General features: G+C 36.6%; 1 protein-coding gene and 1 long non-coding RNA gene across 2 annotated transcripts; one reads left to right on the top strand and one right to left on the bottom strand.

Annotated features, from left to right (window-relative positions):
* Positions 1-1,171: 1,171 nt before the first annotated feature.
* On the bottom strand, positions 1,172-11,634 carry CUNH2orf69 (chromosome unknown C2orf69 homolog). Its single transcript, XM_037167527.2, has 2 exons — positions 11,187-11,634; positions 1,172-3,224 (listed from the first exon to the last, which is right to left on the bottom strand). Exons 1-2 carry the CDS (start codon positions 11,514-11,516, stop codon positions 2,397-2,399), a joined length of 1,158 nt encoding a protein of 385 aa, XP_037023422.2. The 5' UTR covers positions 11,517-11,634; the 3' UTR covers positions 1,172-2,396.
* On the top strand, positions 5,436-10,190 carry LOC119065483 (uncharacterized). The gene is made up of 3 exons (XR_005085601.2): positions 5,436-6,573; positions 7,442-7,524; positions 8,816-10,190. It is a non-coding gene; the product is annotated as an uncharacterized LOC119065483 (long non-coding RNA).
* Positions 11,635-18,641: the final 7,007 nt, after the last annotated feature.

Below are 18,641 nucleotides of genomic sequence, written 5' to 3'. Positions count from 1 at the left end.
AGAGCTAAAGGAATACAGATACCTGAGATAATTAGTACAGAAAAGGAAGAACTTATTTTTGAGAGATTTTGTTCGCTAGGAAATCCAACCGAAAAAATGAAAATAATGCAAATTTTTGTGGAGCAATATGACAAAAAAGAGATGTCCTGTTATAAGAGAGGTTTAAAGTCATTTGAAAAAAACATGGGGTTAATAAAAGCACAGACAAACCCAAACTAGCAAGTGAAAATAGCTTCCTTCCAAAGGATGATCTGAAGTTTTAACAAATAACATAAAGCACATCCAAATAGACTTCTGTGGATTAAATTTAATACAATCGTACATTCATGCTGTGGCAGTAACTTCCATATTATTTGGTTACTTTTCTCAGTTGACTCATGACACAAACACAAAGGCACAATTCAAAAGAATACACTAACATTTACAATAGTTTTAAACATGAATAACAAATTTGAAGTATTAAAATACTTGAATATGGATAAACACATATTTTTAATTCAAGAAATATTCTTCAATACTGTCTCATTTAGATGCTATGGTAGTTCCAGGTGTCCAGTGACTTATTTTCAATATCTATTCAACGTATAACAGGCAAGCATTCACATGACTGGATGGATAAAGAACCCAAGTTTCTAAATATCTCAGGTATTTTTTTTTTTAATGAATCCTGCTGAAAGTCCTACTTTTTCCATTTTAATCATATAAAAATAAAGGCCTTTTCCCTCCCCCCTTAAGAGAGCATTCAGTAGTAACTTAGCTATTTTACATCAAATACATACGAATTTAACCAAGGATTATAAAACACTGAAAGAAGCCAATTATGGTGCTTTAAGGTAATAAAATGCTGGAATCAGGCTGACTCATTGCTGCAAGTTTTTGGTGTCAAACATTTAAATAAGGTGAAGAAATAAAACTACTTTGTCCAAAAAAAAGTTAAGAGATACTACTGATTTATAGAATTAAAAGATGTTATTTTTAAGCATTTGCTAAGAAGCCTTTATCTTAAGACTGAATATCTGGAATACACTTACAGACATTAAAATATAATTCTGGGGAAAAACAAGAAATTAACATTTTCTTTATTGTTTTATAATAAATTTAGATCCTCTGGGTTATTAAGATACTTAGTTTCAGTTGTTTTTCAGTCTGAAAGCAGCATGTTACTTCTTCCCTGCTTTATTTCATGTCCTGCAAAAGCTAATTATAAATAAATTAAAAAGTGACCACTCACCTTTCACTTTAATCACACAGCTATGTTCAATGTTGGTTGACATTAGTTAGATCTCGGTTTCTCAAAAAGTATTTATCTAGGTCAAGAAAAACAGGCAGAAGGAAACCTCACCCAAATTATGTAGCAGTGTTAAGCAAATGCAGTTTTTGAGCCAAAATTAAATCATGTCTTTAAACTTTTCCCTTATAACTTTTCCTATAGCAATATAATTTTTGCATTCTGGCCAAAGGAAGCTGCTTTCTTTGGCAGACAAAATCCTGCTTCTGGAGAAACGCTGACTTAGATCTATAGAATCTGTCCCCTTGTCAACAGAGCACTAACAAATAGAGTATTATATATTTATTTTACCTAAACTGATCTCAAGAGACTGATATGAAAAAATTTTCAATCTGTAATATATTTTTACCCAATTTACATAATTATGTTCATTTTAAAACAATTTTTCCCAAAAGAACTGGTTTTTGGCCAAGATTTAAGAAACTCCAAAATGTCTTAGCCAAAAGTTGTCAATTAAAAATTTAGCCACAGTGCTTAAGTGCAATGTTTTTAAAAACCAACTTTACACTACTGCATGTTCTAGGATATTTGGAAACAACTATATTTTGACTCCTGAGAAAAAACACTTGGTGGCACACTAAAGAATGATTCCATGAGTTTACAAAACATCGAGGCAGGGTACAGTTATTCCAAAATGATGGAAAATATCTGTGTGCCTTTGCTTTGTTTGAAGAGAAATGGTGTGTTTCTACTCAAAAGTTTTCAGTGCCAAAATTGGTAATTACTGTTTAATTGGTAATACTGTGCCACCAAAATTAGTTTTAAACGTCACTCAGAAAATAAACTATTTCCAACAATAACAACTTTAATTACCCTTTATAAGGACTCTATTGTAACTTTCATTATTAAGGGTCTTGTAGCTTTCATAGGATTATCACAAACCACCTTTTAGTTGCCAAATGAACTAACTCTAACCCAGTCCAAATTAAAAACGGTTCACATTCAGAAGCAAGAAGTACTATTGCACATTACACTTGTATTTTAGGAATGTGTGTTCCCTCCCACCCAAAATGGATGCATTATCTGTGAGTTACACGTCATCTGAATTTATAAAACTCAAAGTGCTTCTTCTTTTCCACTGAACAAGTACATTAATATTTTTGTAGTCTCAAAATACTTCATGAACCCTGAAATGATTCTCTATGGAAGGAGCTTCCTTTGCAAAATGTATGTGGCTAGACACCTGCATACCAAAGTCTTCAAGTATCTGAACAAATTTCTTGTGCTCCTTTCCAATCCAAGATCTCATTGGATCACGTACTTGGTAAGGTGTTACATGGGTGTGAACAATAATCCCTGTTTGCGCAAATTCTTTCAAGACTTCTGGATAAGTAATCCAAGTATTGCTTCCTCCAGAATGACCGCCATCCAGCCAGTACATCGTTCTTATGCTGTTGATAAAAGCATGTATGTTCTTGTCTTTCTTAGCTTCTTTCAATTCAAAAAGCAACTGATTCAAAACAACACAACCTTTACTGAATCCAATCAAAGTAAAAGAAGCACCATTTAGTGATGGTGGATAAAAACTCATGGCAGACTCATCAAAGTTTTCACAGGGGCTCTCTTTTTCTCCCTGGCAACCATTAGTAGTATGAGAAGAACTAGATCTACAATTAGATGCTTTGGAGTCCTCATTCAAATCTTTCACATTCTTCTTTGATAGCAAACTGTTCTGACTTAAGTTAAAAGCATTAACTAATAACATATAAAGGTGCTTAAAAGCTCCAAAGTCAGTATTGTGTTCTGGAGCACCAAACATATTACTTTTCACAAAATTGTCATAGCAGCTGAATTTGTGCAAATGCATTCGGGAACACTTTATCACCCAAATATAACTATTGGGGAACCGATGAGCTAAAATGGTGGCAACATTTTCTAGACTCCAGTTTTCCCACTGATAATTCTCAGGATGATGAGTCATAATTTCATGATAATTCTGAAAGGTAAGAAAGATGAAACAAGGATTAAATATACATTTATATAAAATTATTTCCACAAAATAGTTTCCCACTTTTATTGTGGAGGAAGTTGAGATGTTATGACCTATGGTTAATATGCCATAAATGAAAACTATAAATCTGTCATTACTTTCTGATTATAAAAGTTTGAACAAATCATTTTTTTCAGTTTAAGTCTCAAATCCATCAAGACAAGATTCCAAGACATACTAGCTAGGTGGAAGAGGGTATAAGAAGGATAAATGGTAATGTTAAAAATATTCAATAAAATAAAAAGATATAATAGCTAAATAATAGGAATTTAAATAATAAAATACTTCAGAAGGATTACAGCTATTTTTAATAAATTTTATTTAGTAAGCATACAATCTATTATTTTTAACACATTAACTGCAAATAAAAATTTGGTTTATTAGAGTTTCTGACCAACACAGTATTTTAAAATATTTCTCAAATGTACAATCCTGAACCCCTTCCTATTTGGATTACTCTAACAATCTGAATGCTATATGTTTGATTTGTTTTTTGTTTTACAAATAAAGCTGCAATAAACATAGAAAAATCTTTTTATACACCTGTGAATATATCCTTAAATTTCTAGATATGGAAAATCTAGGTTGAAGAATATCACATAAGGTTGTTTATACAGACTATAATAGGGTCTTCCAGAGAGATATGATTAACTGTCCTTTTATCTTTCTTAAATTTCATAGGCACAGAATGATATTCTAGTTTGGATTTATTCAAAATCTGAATGAAGATGAAATTCTGTTGTTATACTTATTAGCCACCTGAATGTCTACTTGTGCAAGTTCATATCTTCTGCCCTTTTTAAATTGGATCTTATTTATTTGTAAGTATTCTATATGTATTAGTAACTGTTTAGATTCTAAGACATGTATATAAATTGTTTTCCTATTAATTTTCATATGTAATTTTTTAAAAAGGAAAATTCAAATTTATTCATTAATTCTATAAAATTTATTGGATACCTACTGATTGGGTATGGATCAGAACAGACTAAACTCTTGTCCACATGCAGCTCACATTCTACGTACACAGACACACAATAAACAACTCCATTAGCAAATGCAGCAACACTGTCCAACAGAAATATAACATGAGCTACATATAAAATTTTCTAGTAACTACAACTAAAAAGTTAACAGGTGAAAATAGATCCAAATATATTCCAAAGTATTACTGTTTCAACATACGACCCATATAAAAAAGTACTACTGAGAGATTATTACATTTCTTTTTCTTACTAAGTCTGCATTGCAGTGTCTATATTACATTTATAGCATATCTCAATTTGGGTGCTAAATTTTCATTGGAAATACTTAATCTGAACTTAGATTTCATAAAACTTATTGGTGAAAAACTAGATTCACATACCAAATTGTTCAAATATACTTAACAATTTTCCAGGACCTGACTTACTAGTTTTTAGATTTAAAGTTAAATATAGTTATAAATTATTTCCTTGATCAGACTAACATTTCAGGTGGTCAACAGCCACAAGTGGCTAGTGGCTGGACAGCACAAAATATCAGATGGTGGTTAAGTGCAATGGAGTATTACAAACCAAGCAGGGAAAAGGGAGTACAAAGTTTTGGAGAGAGTGGGAGATTATTATTTGAAAAACAGGGTGATTTCCAACAAGGTGGGAACTGAGAAAGCCCTGAAGGCAGAGGGAGTGAATCATGGTATTTCAGGCGCAGGAAACTGCAACTGCAACTGCAAAAGTGGAAGCATGCCTGGCGCAACCAAGGGCCAGAGGAGCACCAGAGGGCTGAACAAAAACCAGAAAGCTGCTCGGGAGGAGGGGCTTGCTGATCTCGTCTTGTAAGACATTATGCCAACTTTTGCTTTTGCTCTTCCAGGGTCTGGAGTGGAGGGATGCCACCTATATTCTGAAAGGATTAGCGTGTGTGAAGGGGAAACAGCTGCCGAGGCTACTGAAGTATAATCCTGATGAGAGAAGGTGGCTTAACCACCTTTATGTAGTAAGAACTGAACTATATGTAGTAGAACTGAAGGTAGTAAGTTGTAGTTAAGTTGAAAATATTTTAAAGATAGAATCAGCAGCACTTGCTGATGAATTGGATATAGAATTTATTTTTAAGTCATGTACTATAAATATCAGTTAAATGTACCTCCCTTTTGATTTAGTGATTGTGCTTCTAGGAGTTTATCTCAATCATATACTTGTATATATGCATAAAAAATATGTATGATATACATTTCTGCTTTAAAAGAATGGGGCAGATCTATTAATACTCATGGGTTGTAAACTATTTCACTAAAAAACCTGTGTATATTATGCTACCATTTGTGTTTTTTTAAAACAAGTCTGCATCAGCATAGAATATCCCTGGAGGGACATATAAACTGGTAACAGTGAAGAAAATGGGAGACTAGAGGGAATGGGATGAAAGGAAACTTAACTTTGCAATGTACAGCCCTAAACGGACTACAATTGTAGCAAAATGAACATTATTTTTTCTATTAAAAACTAAAACTAATAAAAGTCATACTTAAAAAATTCAGTCTATATACAAAGGCATAAGATAGAAAACTCCTCTGTAAAATCACCAATTAAAAATAATCATTAAAATATTGGTGTCTAGCATTCATTTTCTTTAGTATACATGCATATATACAAGTATGTGTATACAAGAGTATTCTTCAATTTTTTCTCAACAAGCTTATAAATACAGTTTTCACTTAAAATGTAGGTATGATGCCATATCAATAAATATAGAATTGCACCATAGCTTTTAGACTTCCCATCAGAAAGATTCATATCAATTTATATTCCCATTGGAAGTATAAAAAGTACTTATTTTCCCCCCATCCTGGCCCACACTGACTATTGACACTGATTTTTCAAAAAATCTTTCCTACTATGATAAAATGTCTTACTTTTGATTTAATTTGCATGCCCCGATTCCTAATCAGGTTGAGTATTTTTCTTTGTTTACTGGCAATTTTCATTCTTTTCTTAGTTAATTCTCTTTTCGTGTCCTTTGATCATTTTCTTAATAGGATACTCAAAGTCCTTCATTAATGGTTTGCATCTCATTAATAGTTTGTGATATACGTTAAAAGGCTATCATTTAATTTTTTATGGATTATGCTATTGCGTTCTGCACAAACATTTTGATACGAGTATGATAAAAGAATCATAAGAGCTTATATCTGAAAGGACTCCTCTAAATTCTTTCTACAGTTAAGGAAACTGAGCTCTTGGAAACTACAGCTATTTGTATAGTTACTTATGATTTTGTGATTCTCTGTTGAGTCTCTACCATACAGGAGGTGGTAAGTCTCAAACTTGTTTGTTTTATTCCCCCCCCCCATCAGAGGGGGGAAAAGCTTATAGTAAGGAACTGTGAGTATAAAATGTAAAAATGGGGTTACATTAAAGCCCAGATTGAAAAACAATGGCTCAGTACTCCCCATTAGAAAAAAGACACCAAGCATTCTCATAGGACTTGCTAGTAAGTAGCCAGAACTGGTTCTTCAACCCAGATAATGACCCTGTCAACCTACAGAAAAGGCTAAAGACTAGAAAGAGACCGTTTTCTTTTGAGTTTTCATCCCAGCTGGGAGTGTAATGCGCTCATTCTCCCTGTAGGGGTAAAAATCCCCTGTACTTCTCCTCATCTCCAGTGAGGCAGGTGGCAAGAGAATCTCTTGGAGAGATGACGCTTACCCCCTGGGCAAATGCTTGCTCAGCCACAAAAACTTACAGGGCCACTTCAAACGACTACTGAAGTGAAGGTATTTTTAGGAAAACATGACACGTGTCTCCAAGAATTTATAGACATTCATGATCAAGATTTAAGCTAGGTGGACTCGTCTTACAGCAGAGTGAAGAGAACTAGATTGGATACAAGCTGTACTTTCATCAAAAACGGGGCAAGGGTGCATAAAGCAGATATCCTAAGTAATCGAAACAGAAGGACCATAACTGGATGCAGTCTAAGAAGAAGGCTGCCTGACACAGCCCTAGGGGTCCACGACTGGGTGTGAAATAACAGAAAACATACATGGTGGGACAAAAGCGGGTTTACAATTGTGTGTATGTGAAATACAGAGTTTATTCTTACATTATTATTTATTACTGTATTATTATTTTTCCATATGAATAAGTGTGAACCTATTTTTGCCCCCCTGCCCCACACAGGTCTCTGCCTCTGGTTCCTGGCACAGAGTTCTTAAAACCTGTGGGATTGCCTGGGTGATAGGAATATCTTTTGTTCTAATAAGGTAACTCTTGGTGGGCTCCTGGATTATGAGCTGGTGATCAGAAGTTTGGAACTTTCAGCCCCATTACCTATTTTCCAGGGAGGGATTGGAAATAGAGTTAATGACAGAACATGATTATGAGATGAAGCCACCATAAAGATCCCCCAAATAAAGATTTGGGTAGCTTCTGGGTGGGTCAACATGTGGAAGTGTTGGAATGTGATGCTCCCAGAGAGACCAAGGAAGCTCTGCACCCCTTCCCATATACCTTACCCTACGCAGCTCTTCCAGCTGACAGAAAGCAGATCAGTGACTGCCTGGGCTGAGGGAAAAAAGAGACTGACAGAAATGGGACACAAGATACTTTTTTAGGGTGACATTGTATAACATGACTGTGGTATTGATTACCTAACTGTAATATTTGTCAAAATTCATCAAACTGTAAGCTTACTCTTAAAAAAAAACAGAAAAAACAAACGAGATGTGTAAGTCTATATCCGGAGGCTTTAAAAAGCAAGAAAATTAGAAAGTGCCTACTTAAAAGAATCCTGATCTTCCTCCAAAATCATTACTGAGGGACAAGAAGAACATCAAGAGATACCTAAAGAAATATGAATTACTATGGCCGCAACCTTCCTATAATTCAAATGATAAAAGAACAAGTATAAAATAAACAGGACACATTGTACAATAAAAGATGATTTCAAAAGGAACATCAAGAAAGTAATGTAATTAGGCTTTAAAATTACATGGACAAAAAAACTCCCCATCACATGGACAACCAGATCCAATTAACACCAAACAATGAATCTATGTTAAGATGAGGCAAAGCTTCCAATGATACCCTGCAAAGTCCTGCTTGGCCCTATTCTGTTCAATACTTATCCAAGTTATGAATAAAGATATAAAAAGAATACTTACTTAATGTATATGTGATACAATCCAAAATAATAGTTCTAAAAGGATCAATACACTAGAAAGATGGCCTGTATGTAACAGGGTAAATTTCATATGGATAAACATTAAGCTCAAAAGAATCACGTACAGAGATATGGATAAGGAAAGTTGGGCCTAAAAACATTTCGTATAATAGCCAAGACTTACCAAACATTTCATGCATTGTTCAAAGCAACATTCATTCATTCATTCATTCAAGTTATTTACTGAACTCCTACTACACACCAATCACAGCATCACACACTTCACTGTGATGATGTTTTCATCAGTGAAGAAAACAGACATGAAGCTTACACTGTAGTAGAAGACAGACAAAAAACAAAATAAATAACTACTATGTTTGATTATTAAACAGGATGATCAGAAAATGCTTCAGTGCGAAGGCAACTTTTGAGCAAAGACTTGAAACAGGTGAGGTAATGGATCCTCGTGTATCTGCAGGAAGACTGTTCCTCCGGGCAGTATCTTCAAAGCTTTTGAGGTGAAGTGTGCCTATCCTGAACAATTTGGAGAAGACTGGTGTGGCTGGAGCAGAGTAAAAGAAAAAAAGGAGATAATCAGAAAATCGGCAAGGTGGAAAAGGTGAAGACACCGAAGGGCCTTGTAGGGCATCAAGAGGTCTCTGGCTTTCACTCTGGGTGATATGGGGAGCTCTTGGAGCTTTGAGCAGAGAGGTGTGTCAGGATCGGACTTACATTTTAAAATGATTAATTGTCATCACTTTTAGATACATTAAGAAGCTGAAGCCACTTTGATGGTGGATTAAGAGATGTGGTGAGAGACTAAAGGATAACTTCAAGATATCTAACCTGAGCAACTAAAAAGGAAGTTTCCAGTAACCGAGATGAGGAAGACTGCAGGAAAAACAGGTTTAGAGGCAAAGATCCAGAGATTGTAGGTTTAAGATATCTATTAAATATTCAAAATAAAATACTGCACATACAAATGGTAAGTCTAAAGTTTGCAGTATATGTGCATGCTAGATACACGTGTTGAAGGCTGGCAGAGCACAGGGAGTACGTAGGGCCACAGGACTGACAGAGATCACTAAGGGAGGAACAGTAGACAGAGAAAAAGCCCAAGAACTGAAAACAAGGGTACCTCCACAGTTAAAAAGGTCATTAGGAAGATGGGAAGGAACTGTAATTCACTGCGTATTCACATATTTAACCCTCACTGATATCCTATAAATTATTATTCCTATTTTATAGTTGAGGTAGCTGCAATTGATCAGAGATGTAATAGCTAGAAAGTGCTGACACAAGGTTTGAACCTGGGCAATTTGGCCTAAAAGCCTTTTGATGCCTTATCCTCTATTTCTTTTCTAAAAGACCTGGGTTTTTAGAGTACTTCATAGTATGCATAAATCAACTGTAGGTCACTGTCCAGAAAGCTAATGGAATTTCAGGGTACATAAAGAAACGGATGATGTCAAAACAAAAGGAGGTATTACTCTAAGTGTAATTAGCACTTTTTAGATCTCACTTGAAGACGTGTACTGTACTTTGGCTGGCACACTAAAAAAAAAACACACTTAGTAGGTGCTCAATAAAGGTTAGTTATCATACTATCACAATCATTATTAAAGATGTACACAACAGCTGGTCCACAAACTGGAAGCCTGTCAGCAACGTTATGCTATTTTCCCAAACTGAGCAATAGGGCATTGATTACATCAAGCTTCTCTTAAATCTTACTTTTTTTTCATTGTATTTATTCAGTCAACTAGATCACTCAATTACTTTGAAGATAAGAGAAAAAACTACAGATATCTTAATCCTCATTTGACTCAAGGCACAAAGTTTGTAAGGGTATCATTTTAAAGCATCAGTTTCAAAAACAATAAATTAATATTGATTAATGACCATATTATAGCTTTACCTGTCTACAGCAACACTATCCAATAGAACTTTCTGTGATGATAGAAGCATTCTTCTGTATTTGCCTTATTCATTACAACACTCACAAACCTTAGCTGCTACTGTGCACCTGAAATGCAGCCAATGAAACTGAGAAACTAGATTTTGAATTTTATTTAATTAACTTAAATTCCTACATAAAACTAATGGTTTCAGTATTAGACAAAACGGTTCTGGATTAATATCTAGACTGACACCCAACTTTCCAGGACAACATAGCCACGGTTATTTGCCTGCGGCTATAAAATTAATAATGAAGATAAAATCACACAAAAACATAAGTACAAAATTGAGATGAGCATCAAAATATTGATAAGCTTAGCAAGTACTGTCCCTTTTCTCCACCCACCCTCCCTTTCTTAGGGTTATTGAGTGTCATTCCCTCGTCGCATTTTGTTTGTTTGCTTTTTAATTACTGACAGTGGAACACTACGCGCTAAGTTAATTTAAAAGCCAGCTCTGTGTCCTGCTCAACACACACACACACACACCCGAGAAACCAAGTCATAGAATGAGCATATATTCGGTATTGTCTTATTCCTTCTGTTTCAAATTCGACTCCCTTGAAGCCTAGACTCTTCGAGATCTTAACTCTCCAAGGACACTTTCACTCTGGGGTTATAAAAAAGGGGGATCAGGGGTGTGGAAGGGGCGGTTTTGGATTTCGTGGAGTAACGGAGAAGCCACCACGTGTGATAGTGTTCAAGAGACGTAAGGTACTGGGCGCCAGCTACGAGGGCAGAATCTGGGAAATTCGCACACATGCACAAGAGGAAGGAACAGGTGCCCAGGCAGGCCCCAGGTTACCTGCACATCCCCGGGGAAATAGAGAACGTGATGCTGGGGCGGCGGTTGCAGCTCCTCCTCCGCCCGGTCTCCAGAGAGATCCCGCCGTTCAGGTCCCTCCACCTCCGCCGCCACCAGCAGGAGCAGCTCGTTGCTGCGCTGTGGATCGGCTCCCGGCACTGTGGACAACTGCAGGCACCGGTGCCGACGCCCCTCCGCGGAGGGGGAGCATCTCGCAGAGCTGCTGCCTTCCAAGTTCATGGTTCCGGACTGAGAGCGTGAGGCGGCGATTCCGAGATGCGGCAGCAAAAGCAGCAGCTGCGGCGACCGCAGGAGCCCGAACCCCCACATGAGTCGCCACCGCAAGAACGGTTGGCGGAGGGGGTAGGGTCGTTAGGGACGGATTTCGCAGGCCGCTCAACGGTCAGTGGGAGCGCCCCCGGCGGGAGTCAGCACGGGGGCGACGACGGCGTCACTAGCAGACGTCTGCGCGCAGCGTGCGTAAGGAAGGAGGGGTGTGAGCGAGGTCGGACTCGGGTTTCCGGAGGGGGACGATGGGGGCGTGCCCTGAGGAAGGTCGTTTGTGGTTGGTGAGTTCTGCCATAGCGGGAAGTTCCAACCAAAGTCTCGGAAAGAGCGGGAGGATTGCAAAGAAAGAATGAACCAGACACCCAGCTGGAAGGCGGGCATTTGTGGCACATGCGCAGCAGCAGGCGCGGCCTGAAGGTCCCTGTCCAGTAATATCCGTACAGGGATTTGAGTATAACATGTGCCGATTTTGGTAGGCTTACCTTTCAATGAGGGTTTTCTAGTCTTTGGAGCCTTAAAAGGTACGTAGACATAAAGTTGTAAGTGGCATAATTCTGCCCTGTACAGAAATCTATGGGAAGTCTTCTACATGTCCTGGGTAAAGGGATTATCCCTCTTATACCCTGGAGTTTTCTTTGTAGGTATGGAAGATGCCTAGGTTTACAAGAATTTGCGGTTAAATATGAATTCTAATGCATCTCCGATTTGTTAGGGTGGTCGGTGACGCGGGCTGTGGAAGAATTCACAAAGAGAAGAAAGTGCAGAGAGTAAAAGTTTTTATTTTTACTTTTACTTTTACTTTCCCAAGGACAAGAAAGGGCTAGTTCAGAGAAACGCACCAGCCTGAGGGGTGGGAACTTTGAGCTTTTATTAGATGACTGGGGGGTTGTAGAGCAGGATGTTTTAGTTTCTCTGGTATAGGCTGCAGCTTGTCTCCTGCTGTCGCTGTGGTCTGGTATGGCTTGTTTTGTAAGTTCCTGGAGCCTCTGCACCTTCAGGGCGTTTCTACTAATCTTCAAGTCCTAAGGATAAAGGCTCATAAAAACAATTAGGGTCAGTCATGCTTTATGGGGTCCAGCCAGCTCTGGAAAAGAGGGCCTGAAAAAGTGGATTTTGTCCTATTATGATTGGTAGTGGGGAGCAGAGCATATAGATTGATTGGAACAGGAAGAATGGAGATAAAACATTACTTATTATACATTTGCTGTTGTTTGCTATTTTAGGGTTTTCAAAAATCAGTTTGAACAGTGGGGGCATTGGAAATGGCCAACAATTATCTGTGGCCAGTTGGGTAGGAATAAGATTTGGCCAAGTGTATGCTAAAGAAGGGAAGGGAGTGGGGGACCCAATACTCTAGACTCAATGGCTCGTGAGTCAAGGAACTGTAAAGAACCTTGTGGGGGGGAATATTAGTGAGAGTTACAAAAATTAAAGCCAATATTTATTGAAGGCTTACTATAGGCCAGGAATCAAACTAAGCAGTTCATATATTAACTGTCCTGAGTCTATATATGTGTATGTTTAAGCACATATACTGTGTTCTTGGCTCTACATATCAAGTATTGATAGTTTTAAGAACACAAATGAGCAAATGATATTAGTGGCATAGAGGTATATAACATGCCTTCTAATCTGGTCTAAACTATTGAATTCTAGCTGACATCATAATAGTGTAATCAATCAAAAATGATTTCATTGATCTTACTAAGTAAATCTGCTTTCTAAACTGGTTACAAAGAAGCAGAAGCTAGTTATATAATAATATATAACCATATTCAGGCAACCAGTCTTCACTCTATTTTGCAAATAACATACATATTATTACTTTCTTTCGTTAGCTAGATTACTAAAAATGTGATCCAAAAGCCCAAATTTGTACATGTACTTCAAATGCAGCTTTGATTTTTGTAGTCTTTTTTTAGGTTGACCTTTTAAGTGAATCTATCACTATTGAAGCAAATGGAGAGTTCTTATGTTTTAGAAAGAAAATTAATCGTAGTAAAGATAAATACTACAAAGGTCTCAGTATCTCTAATAATATTGAGGTCTTTGAAGAATACAAATGAAGATTTAAAGGTCAGAGTAAAGAGGAAGACTAAAGTAAGCACAAGCTTTTTTTCCCCACAGGCAAAGATTTACACAACCCTACAAGAGCCACTTCCAGAAAAATTAACAGTTCCAATTCATCAGTTGATTTATGCTCAGTCACAGAAATTGTCATTTCTTCTCGTAGGCCCTGTTGGTACTACTGTAATACCAGTTTTTCTCTTTCCAGCTCCTCTTCCTTTTTTCCAGGAAGACCAATTTTGTAAATCGCTACTTTTCTAATATCTATAGGCACAAGCACAGACAGCCCAGCATTTTCCCTCTTTATGCTCTCTTGCAGCTGGACTTTCCCCACAAAAAAATCTCACATATACAAAGTTACTGCAACCAGTTGTTTGAATTCACTCTTCCTTTCTCACAGACAAACATCTCCACTGGGATTTTATTAAGCTTATAGGCCCCAAAGGCTACCGTTCAACTCTGGACTCTACAATTCTCAAGGGATCCTGTGGGACGGACTCTCAGAACTCTTGTTATACTACTCAGTATAATAAATAGAAAAAGTTGCAAAATTAGAAAGATTTTTAAAAAGGCTAATTTACATTGGAAAGGTAACATAAAAATAGATCACAAACTCTGATATCTATAGAGACTAGGCCTATATAATAAAAAGTAAAATGGGCTATATGTAATCAATAAGGAGTGATAAAAACTGTAGCAAACCCGATGAGCATGTCATATTTGAAGGAGGCAGTCATATTTACTATAAGCCAGTTATAAAATGAATGCAACATTTTGGTTAAACTTTCAACTTTTTCAAGGGAAATGAGATACATAGATATTCATGTGTCATTCCTCAAATGTTAATGACTAATAATGCTTTAAAAATATTTTTTCAAATTAAATGCATGCATAGGCCAAATTTGGCATATGGACCACAAATGGACAATTTCTCTAATAAAAAGTAAAATGAATATACACAGGAGGAAAAATGGGGAGAAAAGAGAGAAAAGCTTAAATGTGGGTTTCTATTGAGGATTGAACAAGAAAGGAATGGGTGGGTAAAGATTTTAAGAAGTTTTTTCATGCGATTTGGATTGGATACCATTTTATATCCCTGAGAGATTCCAATAAATATTTTAATTTTTTCAATGTATCTTGATATTGGACAGGTGTTTTTTTTCTTCTGTTTTATTAAGCTTCTGAGAAGACCAGGCTTCATATGAAGTTTGCAACTGTAGCATATAATTTTGCTCCCAACATACCTGATAAAATGAGAGTAAAGGCATTTGGATATTTGAAAGCTTATTTTATAGCTAATTTCACTAGCTAAGTGACACCTTTTAACTTCTCTTGTAGCATATGATTTAAACATATGCTTCAGAAAAATCCATGACTCAGCAAGATACAAATCACTATAATCCAAGACCTTATGGATTATCTTTAATACTTAATCAATCTTCAAATGCAATGATGTTGGTGAATGTAGTTCTATACATTGTACTTTACTCACTATTAAAAAAGTAGGAAAAATTAATTAAGATCTTAGTAAATGTTCAATCAAATACTGGAAGCCAAATCCAGCAACATACAAAAAAATTGTACACCATGATAAGTAGAATTTATCCCAGGAATGCAAGGTTGGTTTCACATCTGAAGATCAATTAATATTATATACCCTATCAATAGAATAAAAAGCAAAAATGATGTGGTAATCTTAGTAGACGTAGAAATAACATTTGACAAAAATCTAACGCCCTTTCATGATAAAGGAAAATAAAATCAGCAAACTGGGGACAGAAGGGACTTCCTCAACTTAATAAAAGTCATCTATAAAAAATCACAGCTAATATTATACTTAATGGTGAAAGACTGAATGTCCGCCCTCTAAGAACAGAGAGAAGATAAAGATGTCTGCTCTTGCTGTTTCTAATCAACATTGTACTGAAGGGTCTAACCAGGGTGATTAGGCAAGAAAAAGAAAGAAAAGACATCCAGATTGGGAAGGAAGAAAATTGATCATGCAGATGACATAATATTGTATACAGAAAATCATGAGTCTACGAAATACTATTAGAAATAATACATGAGTTCAGCAAGGTTGTAGATCAATACACAACCATCGTATCTGTACACACTAGCAATGAACAATCTAAAAGTGAAATTAAAGCAATTTGGTTTACAATAGCTTTAAAATGAGTCAAATATCTATGGAATTTAATGAGAGAAGTGTAGAACTTCTATACTGAAAGCTATAAAACACTTTTGAATGAAATTGAATATATTTCTAAATAAATGGAAAGATATCCAATGTTCGTGGATCAGAAGACTTAATACTGTTAAGATGGCAATTCTCTCTAATATGATTTATAAGTTTTATGCAATCCCGATCACAATTCCAGCTGCATTTTTTTTTTGCATAAAAGTATAAATGTACAAGCTGATCCTAAAATATGTATGGAAATGCAAGGGACTCAGAGTAGCCAAAACAATATTGAAAAAAGATGATCAAAACTGGAGGACTCACAATTCCCCCATTTGAAAACTCACTACAAAGGTACAGTAATCAAGACAGTGTTATACTGGCATAAGAGTGGATGTACAGACCAATGAAAGACAATTGAAGTCAATGAATAAATCTTAAATTTGGGTTCATTTCATTTTCAGCCAAGATAATTTAATGGAAAAAGAAGTCTTTCAACCAGTAGTTCTGGGGCAATTAGATTGCCACATACAAAGGAATAAAGTTGGACCTCTTCCCTATGCCATACATAAAAACTAACTTAAAATAGATCATAGACCTAAAGGTATGAGCTAAAACTATAAAACTTTTAGAACAAAAAAATAGGAGTAAATCTTCATGACCTGCATTAGCCAAAGCTTTCTTATACATGCATCAAAAGCATGAGTCAAAAGAAAAGAATAGACAAACTGGGCTTTATTTAAATAAAACCACTATAGTGAGTTAAAGAACATGAGTGGAAACTAAAAAGCAACCCACAGAATGGGAGAAAATACTTGGAAATCACGTATCTGACATGGGACTTGCATCCAAAACATATGCATATTACCATTCAACAGTAAAAGGACAAATAACCTAATTTTTTAAATGGGCAAAGGATCCGAATAGATATTTCACAGAAGATATACAAGTGAACCACAGGGACATGAAAGATACTCAACATCATTACCACTAGGGAAATGCAGTTCAAAACCACAGGCAATACCCCTTCACACCCACTTGGATGGTTGTAATACAAAAATACAGACAATAACTAGCATTGGTGATGACCTGGACAAGTTGGAGCCCTCATGCATTGCCTGTGGAAATGATGCACCTGCCTTAGAAAACAGTTTTAACAATTTTTCAAAATGTTAGACATAGACTTTTCATATGTCCTGCATATTCTACTCCTAGATATATATCCACACAGTGACTTGTTTACAAATGTTCATATTAGCACTATTCACAATAGTCCAAAAGTGGAAACACTGAAATGTCCATTAACTGATGGATGAATAAATAAAATGTGGTATGTTTATACCATGAGATACTAGTCAGTAATAAAAGAGAATGAATTACTAATATATACTACAACATGGGTTAATATTGAAAATATAATGGTAAGTGGAACATGCTAGTCACGAAAGGCCTAATACCGTGGGAATCCATTCATATAAATGGTGTCTGAAAGAAACAAAAAGTAGATTAATGGGCTCAGGAGGAGGGGGACTAATTAAAAACTAGTCACTAAATTCAGCCCACTCTCAAGGAGAGAACTAGGCTGTACTTCTGGAAGGGAGGAGTGTCAAAACGTGCAGCCAGCCCTGACGGCCGCGGCTCAGTGGGTTGGGCATTCACTGTCCTGAAAACTGAAAGGCCATGGTACGGTTCTCAGTCAGGGCACATGGCCCTGTGGCAGGCCAGGTCCCTGGTAGGGGCCTTCGAGAGACAACCAATTGATGTTTCTCTCCTCTATTTCCCTCCCTTCCCCTCTCTCTAAAAATAAATAAATAAAATCTTTTTAAAATAATTCTTGTGGACATATTTTAAAACAACCACACCCAAGTTCCCTTCCAGGCACATCAGAATTCAGAGATCTTTGAGGTGAAGAACAAGGGGAATAAGAGATGAAATAGAGTTGACTAAGACATTATTTATAAAACAAATGTAAGATGATTCTGAAAGGTGGGAAGAAAGAAAGCAGAGAGGCCAGGACACAAGGACCTTGTGACCTTGGGACACAAGGAGCAACAGGTGGTGAATCCCCTGTTGTTATTTTTGCCGGCTGTAGTGCAGAATTGAAGCTAAAGAATTCAGCAACTTAGAAAGTCCAACAGGCGCAGATAACACAAGTCTCAAGAAAAGCCTGCTATCTAGACAAAGCACCAGGAGAGGGGGAAGCCTCACAAGAGAAACTTTTAGAAGATAATGGCTGTACTCCAGTCAAATATCACAGAAAAAAACTGTGGCCCCACCCAAAAAGCAAAGGCTGGGTGGGGAGCCTAGACATCCACCCTTAGGCTATAAGGAGGCGTCCTAATACCCTTGCCAGGTGCTGTCAGAGATGGCCAAGCGGAGGGCCTGGACTTTTATCTCCATCACCAGTAGAAACAAGCCTTCGCTTCCTCCCGCAGTGTCAGTGGATATCCTATGGTAAGTCAGGACTTTCACCATTGTCCAGCAATAATAAAAGTCACTCCTACCGCAGTGTCGTTACAGGCAGGTAGAGAGCCAGAACACCTTTCTCCACCTAACAGTGATGAGGAGCCTTCATTAGGTATCTATTCAGTGTCAAAACAGGCTTCTAGACTTCTACCTCACCTGCTGGAGTGGTACCAGAGAAAGCGAGTTAAACCAAAGGTTAATATAAGGTAGAGAGTCATATAACATAACATAACATTTTCCAGGTTTCATTTGAAAACCACTTATACCAAAAATAAGGTAAATCTCAAAATGAATGAAAAAAAAAACCAACCCATAGATACCAACAGTGAGATGTTAGAATTATCAGACAAAGATTTTAAAGCACATATGAAGATGCATCAACAAGCAATTATAAACTCACTTGAAACAAACTTTAAAAATATAGAGCCTTGACAAAGAAATAAAAAACCTCA

Source organism: Artibeus jamaicensis, unplaced genomic scaffold (genome assembly GCF_021234435.1).
Source record: "Artibeus jamaicensis isolate MK-2021 breed Jamaican fruit bat unplaced genomic scaffold, CSHL_Jam_final contig_391, whole genome shotgun sequence".
Lineage (NCBI taxonomy): Eukaryota > Metazoa > Chordata > Mammalia > Chiroptera > Phyllostomidae > Artibeus > Artibeus jamaicensis.
The sequence above is the reverse complement of the archived record's forward strand: the minus strand, read 5'-3'. Positions and strand labels throughout refer to the sequence as shown.